Genomic DNA, 8,120 nt, shown 5'->3' on the forward strand with positions numbered 1-8,120 from the left:
ACGTTAGGTAAAATAATAATGAATTAAAAATTAAAGTACCAAAGTTATAATTTTGATTGTAGCTTATGGAATGCTTAGCAAGTAGAAATGCTCACCTACTATGCATGCTGCCACATATATCATATTGAAGAATTAAAGAGTGTTTACTGACTTACTGTATCTGCACAGGCTTATGGAAACCTTTTACGAGAACTTTGGAACAGATCAGTTCAAAATTGAGGCCGAATGTCGACCAGGTGCAAGTTCTTCAAAAGGTCTCCTTCGTTTGCAAACACAGTAAACATGGTTTATTTTTTAAGTGAAGAAAGGTAGAACAATAACAGTCATTAGTTCACATAAAGTTTAAAGAGTTTTTGACCAGTGTCAAAACCCAGATTATTAACAGTTGAATAAAAATTAGATAGAACAAGGTTGATTTTGTTTGGTATTGGTCATTTGTATGTTATCATGAATAATAAGAATAATAAACAGAACAAACACTGTCGTTACTTTAACTAAAATATAGTTAAACACTGACAGAGAATGTAATGTAATGATAAAACACTTTAATATCTTTCATTTAATGTTTGGTATGTGTTGTTTTTTAGCATTGTATTCAGGGAAACAACCACATTTAATGCACTCTTGATTCGTCTTGACTGTTGTTATACTGTGAACCATCCCAATAGGCGTAGGAAGCACGATGAGTATGGACCTATAGCACTGTACAAGTCAGACTGGGATAGGTAAGTACTTTGTATGTATAATGTAAGGTATCAATAATCAAAATAAAATAAAATCTTGGCATTTAAGCCACCAAAAGGAAAACTTGACCTATTTTACAGGGAAACTATTATTGTATGATGTGTAATTTTGTTACTTTGCGAAAAGACTACATTGATACTCAAAACAATGAATTTAAAAGATCAAACATGGAAAATATTTTTTTCCATTTAAAATCTATTAATCTTCTGGGTTAAAAAGAGACTTATATTATTACTTTCGAGTATTATCTCCTTTTATAATTGGTGGCATGGATGTGGAATGATTTAGGCATGCCTAGGCTGCCGAAGACTGGGACCTAGTAAATAATTTTGGCAGTCAGCCTGAAAATCGAACGCCTGAAGGTGCTTAAATTTTTTCATTTTTATCACACAAAAAAAGTGAATGTGGAAAGATTCAGAACAACAGTTGCCATGAAAATTTATTGTCGCATGGAGATTGAAAATTCCTTAAAAGGGATATCATATAATGCCGGCTGATATCTGAATAATAAAATAAAAAAAATACATTGTAATAATATTTTTTATCCGGTTCATTCCTTTGATGTGTGCAAAACTAGCTGGTCAGCCTTCATTTACCATTGAAGACCTTTGTATAATTTCAATGTCTGTCACTATGCCAAGCCCACAGGTGCATGGAACATTGTTAGCTACGTTGATGCAAGCACAAACGGTTTTCCTCCATTGAAAATGTATTGCATTAGTGAGGTTAGCACAGTGATTGGGTTTCGAAATTTTACAGTAGTTTAATTGCCAAACGTTGTTTTTATATACACCCTGTAGAATGCTAATTAAGGGGCTGTTTACATGATCCCGGCTAACCGGGATTCAGTGAGGCGTAAAATCATTTCGATGCATTGAGAAGAGTCGAAACTTCAAGCGTAAAAATTACAACTGTTTGTTAAGCGCCGCAAGTAATGCCTGTTGTAATTCTCAAATTAGGCCAAATTTGTTGTTCGATTTCTAATGTTATGTTTGTAGTTATTAAATCAGAATATTGTTAAAGTGCTGAAGAACATTCATCTGACGATAAGTATTAAATCTTTTCCATTTGCCAAAATCATTTAACGCTTGGCTGAATCCCGGCTACCCGAGATCATGTAAACAGCCCCTAAAAGAGATCAAATGTTAATGGTAATAAATACAATAAGAAAATTAGATGAAATTAACCATCTAGAGGGTTTAATAAATCATTTTTGACATCAATGGACCTTTAGAATTTGCATGATTCAGCTATAGTTGTTCCCCAAGGAGACTTAAATGTTTGGGATTTGCTATTTGCTGTAGCTGAAGTATACGTTTTTATTTATATTGTATTAAATTGCATTTACCGCTCTATGGGGATTAATTACTTCTAAAAGATGATCATGCAAATTCTAAATTTGACAATGTACAATTGACGACACACCTGGTAAATGACCAATCAGAAGACAACACGTTTACAACACACCTAGTTACTGACCAATCAGAATACAACAACTTCGTGAAACTTGGGCCATAATCTATGACTAAGAACGTGCCATTTGAACGTGAAAGTCTGTAGTTGCACAAAGAATAGTTAGCCGAAAACGAAATTATTCCACGGTGAAATATCTCTTGGAGTGCTTTGAAAATATGTTCAGGTAAATGTCTTGTTTTAAGTTCTTTTGCATTGAGTAAACATTAAATTGGGACACTACCTATGATATTCATTAATGCAAAGTGCAGTGTGGCCTTCCCATAAAGTTTCCGTCTTAGTAACTTTTGTTTCCTCTATGCTTGATTTTAGACATGGACATTCTTCTCTTAAACGACAATTAGTCATCAAATGAGATTGAGAAACAACGAACAAATATTGGTGTATTCACCATGATCGTAGACTCCACAACTAAAGAAAGTGGTTATTGTTCACAGCGGTTGAAGAGAATTGTGGCTATTGTCAACCAGTTCCTCGACGCTCATCTAAACATAAGAACAAAATACAATTCTGTAATTTGGTTGAAATTCTTCTTCCCTTGAATTACATTACTAGTGAATAAAATGTTCATTGTAAGTATGTTATCAATGTTTTTCATTATGGAAGTAGAATAGTGTGAACTGACATTGACTTCAATTATCCTATGTAGAGACCTTCTGATCAAGAATGGACAATATACGTACTTTAAGGAAATCCTCTGAACAATGATCAAGAATGAACCGCATACTTTAATGAAGTCCTCTGAATAATGCTCAAGAATGAACAATTTACTTTAATGAAGACCTCTGAATGGTGATTGAGAATGAGCAGTTTACTTTGATGAAATCCTCTGAACAATGATCAAGAATGAACAGCATAATTTAACGAGTCCTCTGAAGAATGATCAAGATGAACACTATACTTTAATGAACTCTTCTGAATAATGATCAAGAATGAACAATATACTTTGATGAAATTGAAATAAACGGGACTTATAATGCCCTAAAGACTTTCTCTACAAAGAATGCAAACGCTAACCACTTTTCTGGAGCAAAGCATCCATCAGCCTAACGCCTGTTTCCCCATGCAAAAGTGAATCTTATGAACTTTTCTAAAACATTTTCCTGGGAGTTTTCCTGCTAACATCACGACTGGTCAATCAATCGCAATGATGGATAAAACCACGCCGCTATCAAATGCCCAAATCTCAACATTATTTAATTGAAAATTTTTGTAATAAAAACATGGAATTTCTTTAACACGAAAATGAAAAACCTAAAAATCCTAATTTTCCGACTGGCTGTCGATATTTCCGATTTAATGCCGTAGACGACATGCACAGTTGCAAGAAATGGCCAATCTTGTTTCTGTGCTTGCCGTCGTCGACATAAAAGCGGTGATGTTTGTCAGGTAGCCTGAAAATTGGATACGATGGTTTCACCATTAACGTTCTGAATTTTTCAAAAAATTATTTTGGGATTTTTTGTGGCTGTCTATGCTCAACATCCGATCGTTTCATCTTCACAATTGGCATGAGATTTGTCATTCATCGTAGTCTGTCGTCGAACTTCCAAGGATTCGTCGAAAACCGTAAATGTAATAATAATTAACCTTTTATTTAGCTAGGCCTGTTAACAGGTCAAATCTCTAATATAATTCGGGCAATAGCCACAACAAATCCTGGTGTTCAGTATATTCCACTTTAAGGCTATTTTTTTAATGCAGGAATGCAAATAAATATATTTAAAGAAATTTACATCTGCATTTTCAAAAATAGTCTTAATTAAGAGGTAATAAAAGTGCTCTTTTGGTTAAAATAATCCAATAGTGTTTATCGGTACTGCTTTAATTTTTTTCAAAAATTGTGTCTTAGTAAGGGTGAATTTGTATCAACTATTCTAAGTCTGTGACTTGCATGCAACAATTGTGTTGTTCCATATAATTTACCTTCGAAAAACCTCTGTGTGAATATACTGCATTAAGGAGCTACGCATGATCGCAGCGGTTGTTGCTTCGCAGAAGGATAGGCAGGACCATAGGTTAGACTCGGAAATGCAAGTGAAGTATGGCCCAAGGAAGGCAACTTCAACTTGAAGTTAGTGGGTACAAATGGTACCTTAGCGTAGAGGATGCAAATAGCATCTGTAAGAAGACCTTTGAAGATTGGATCAAGCGTGCAAGGCCTATCGAAGACCAAGGGATTGTCGTGGTTATGGTGGAAAGAAAAATATCTCTCTCCAAGTACGGTAAGAGCATGCAGTCGTTGTAGTTGGCCAATTTCATGAACGGCTTTCTACATTGACTATTAAGGCACTCCTGCATGGATCCCCTATAATGCATGAGTAGTTCAACCCACCCCGGTTGGAGGTCGCCCGTAGGTGCAACATGCACTAGGTTAAGTTAAGTTAAGGGCATGATGGGTTACCTCCTTCAAGGGGCATTCCTTTTCAGGGCGGAATTCCGGTGCCATGCGCAGGTAGGAAGTTTAGATAGCTTAGGCATGCGCTGTAGTTGCAGCGAGTAGTTGCTACGCTTAGATAATGAGTATGGGGTTAGAACCTTTATAAATTTAAAGGATGAACTCCACTATCAAGAGAAATGACTAAATTTTTCAAAATCTTTCGAAGGAAACTTTAATCTTGTCAGTCATTTTCAAATCGACAAATTGAAACTCAAATAGTCTTCAGTTTGTCAAGACATTTACAGTTTAGGAGCGGCGTGGCAATTACTGTAAATGTAAAAATGGATATGTTGTTTTCTTATTAAGAAAACTTCATTCCTGGGAATTTCGATGCGGCAAGCCACAGCAAAAACAGGCATAAAAAATGTTTAGTACACCAGGTCTAAGTATGCGGAATGGCTTCATATTAACCAAACTAACACGAAACATAGTTTTAATAAAAGCACATTGTTTGTTTTCTTTGATGGTTACCATGAAGACAAACCGCAGACGTTGTCACATATGATACAAAATAGTTACACGATGGTTTCCATGTTCACCATTCGCGTTGCTATGTAGTCATCTATGTGATAATTGTCAAACTAAAACATAACTTAAATCAAGCGCTGCCGGTTGTTTGGTTAAACCATCCACGGTCCCTCGGTAACCAAACTTAACGTGTGCTTCTTCAAGTGTTCTAAATTGTTTCAAAAAATATTAAATTTCGTCTGTCTGCTTAAAATATTTTGAAGTACATTTATCTAATCCATGTCATGCAGCAAGCGCTTGCTCCAACTTTAAGCGTTAGTGGCACCGGCGCGCAAAGCACTGAATGAAACGGTGCAAAATAGGGACTGCTAAGGTGGCGCTAGGTGCGACTGATTCGGATGTGGATTAGATAAGAAAAACACACGTTAAAAGAAATCCCATCCAAATTACACAATTTTTCGTCCAAAGTAGAAAATTGTCGAGTTCGCTGATCGGTTTACGTGCGGTAAAACTAAAATGTGGCGGTTTGTACGTAAGTTGTATGTACGTTAAAATGGCGAATTATATCCATAACTAAAATACTTGAAAGATTTTGGACTTGAAGGTGTCTTTTGAGAAATTGACGGTTTTTTGGTATTTGCATCGTTGCAAAGGTAAGTAAAGATTTTGTTTCTAAGGGTCCCCTGGGCGCGGAACTTCGGCTGAAATCCCTAATGGTTTTTTCCTCTTCAGTATTCTCCAAATTCTCGTGCCGTTGTGTTCGGTTTTGGTTTATACCGTTCAGGTTTTTCCATTAGGGATTTTTTATTTCGGTTAAGTCATCAAAAAAAAACAGTGACCTTGGTGTGGGACTAAACTTGTACTACTTGTCATATACAACCATGGAACAAAAAGAAATGCAATTTGAAGGCTATGGATGCTTAGCTGAGCGAACCTAGGGTCTATCAGCTAAAATTTACAGCCATCTTCACTTTCGTTAAAAAAACAGCGTCATGTTTAAGCAATTCTGCATTTTAGAACAGTTTGGGTGATTTCAGTTTAATCATTTTTTATATTTATTTACTTAACACTTATTGTAAATGTGAAAGTTAAACTTGCATGTATTTGGGGCGTAAAGTTGGATATTTAAGCATTTTAATGCTAAACCGGCATTATAAAAAAGCTGATAATTGTTTATTGTTTGTAACTTTAAATGGTGAAGTGTAATTGAATGACAAAGCTCTTGACCTGTTTTTGTCTATTACGATCAAGCAATAACTTACCAAATTTGAGCTTCAAAATTTCGACAAAGATCAAATTTTGGAACTATAAAATATTAAAATATGTTCAATAGCCAAAATCGTCTGAACTTTCCAAGAAAAAACAGCCCAACTGTGGGTATCTTCAAAGAGCGGAAAATTTAGTCTTTGGGTTCGATTCCCAATACACTGTTTTTAGTATATGTGCAATCAAATTGTCAAGTTTGGATTAAATCCGTGTCGGATAATCCATGATATAAGGAAGGAACTTTAAATTTTAAAGAATCTTTGCAAGAAGCAACATGTTAATCAGATTGAAGATCATGGAATCGGGTAAAGATTAAGGATTACAAAATAACAGTCCCAGTCTCCCAACGCTCTCGTCTAAATCTAAACAATAGTATGAAACAATATTGAAACAAAGCAAAGAAAAGATTTTACGTTTTATTAGTTGACTAAGTTGAGGGAAGTTAGTACTTTCCCCGTGTTTCAAAAAATTCATTAAACTACGGTGAAGTAAACATATTAAAATGGCTCTTGAAAATACGGTCCAATTATCCGAGAAATACGAAGCAGTTATGGTTCTCAGTGGAGTGGGGATGCTCTAGGTTATAAGAATGGTTTGTGGGAATTCTGTTACAGAGGTACTCAAATTCATGAAGAACTAGAAAACTCGGAGGACTTGATAAAATTGACATTAAAGGATGGAGGGTTAGTGACGACACTGTACTACACATTGCTACAGCAGAAGTGTTGGTTTCTGAATGGACAACAACGGAAGAGTTATTGAGCATTATGGCTACAAAGTACAAGAAGACATGTGCCGAGGATATGTGGGAAAGAGCTCCTGCTCAGACCACAACAAAGGCATGTTTCATGTTACAACCTCTTGAGGAAAAAGGTTACATTATACCATTTAATGAACGAGGTGGAGGATGTGGTGCAGCTATGAGATCCATGTGTATAGGTTTGATGTTTCCTTGTGAAGATCAAATTGAAATGTTAATTGAAATTGCTGTTGAAAGTGGAAGGATGACTCATAATCACCCCACAGGTATTCATCTTTCATAATAAAGCAACGATTTCAGATCATGTATCAATTATCAAGTCACTAATGTCTTGTGTTTTGTCTATCAACAAGTGTTGCTTTGTATAAAGTTTGCTAGGTTATCTTGTTATCTGCATTGCTTTTCATTTTAACAAACCTTTATTGTAATTTAGCTTTTCAATCCTTTTGCTTTTCTTAGATGTTTTATCTTCAACTCTTCCTTTGATTATTTACTTGAACAAGCCATTACCATGAATGTTTCATATCCTTTTATCTAATATCAATTTATAAATTAAATAAAAGAAGGTTGACTTTAGGTTTGCATAAGTCTATGCAATCCATCATTTTCTAGAACCACATCTCAAATGCCTCCATCCTTCTAACATTGCTCACTTTAAATGACCATATCTTTGATCCATCCCTTTTATCGCTTTTCCACATTTCCAAATTTCTGTCTTCTAAAAGTTTGAATTGCCATTGCTGTTTTGCTTTTATATCTTCACTACTACAGCCATTGAATCCATGATCCATATCAAAATGCTGCTATTATGTAAATAGGGTCATAATGTAAGTGACCTAAAATTAGCAATCTTTAAAGATAATGATTTTAATTATAGGTTATCTAGGGCTGTTACTGCAGCTTTATTTACAGCCTATGCTATACAGAAGATGGCTCCAAAAAATGGGGAGCAGGACTTTAAGTGTTTTA

The 8,120-nt window shown here is 35.2% G+C and overlaps 1 protein-coding gene across 1 annotated transcript; it reads left to right on the forward strand.

The window, feature by feature from the left end:
• Positions 1–6,922: 6,922 nt before the first annotated feature.
• On the forward strand, positions 6,923–7,867 carry LOC124456716 (protein ADP-ribosylarginine hydrolase-like). The gene is made up of 2 exons (XM_047007098.1): positions 6,923–7,417; positions 7,611–7,867. The coding sequence occupies exons 1-2, from the start codon at positions 7,159–7,161 to the stop codon at positions 7,664–7,666; spliced, it is 315 nt and encodes a 104-aa protein (XP_046863054.1). The 5' UTR covers positions 6,923–7,158; the 3' UTR covers positions 7,667–7,867.
• The last annotated feature ends 253 nt before the right edge of the window (positions 7,868–8,120 follow it).

The sequence above is a fragment of the Xenia sp. Carnegie-2017 genome, unplaced genomic scaffold, assembly GCF_021976095.1.
Source record: "Xenia sp. Carnegie-2017 unplaced genomic scaffold, XeniaSp_v1 HiC_scaffold_6, whole genome shotgun sequence".
Classification (NCBI taxonomy): Eukaryota; Metazoa; Cnidaria; class Anthozoa; order Malacalcyonacea; family Xeniidae; genus Xenia; species Xenia sp. Carnegie-2017.

Bases quoted from the DNA above. Each gene is read 5' to 3' on its own strand.
- LOC124456716 (XM_047007098.1), top strand. From the start codon at position 7,159: ATGGCTACAAAGTACAAGAAGACATGTGCCGAGGATATGTGGGAAAGA. The intron at 7,418-7,610 runs GTATTCATCTTT...TGCTTTTCTTAG, and splicing joins GACTCATAATCACCCCACAG to ATGTTTTATCTTCAACTCTT.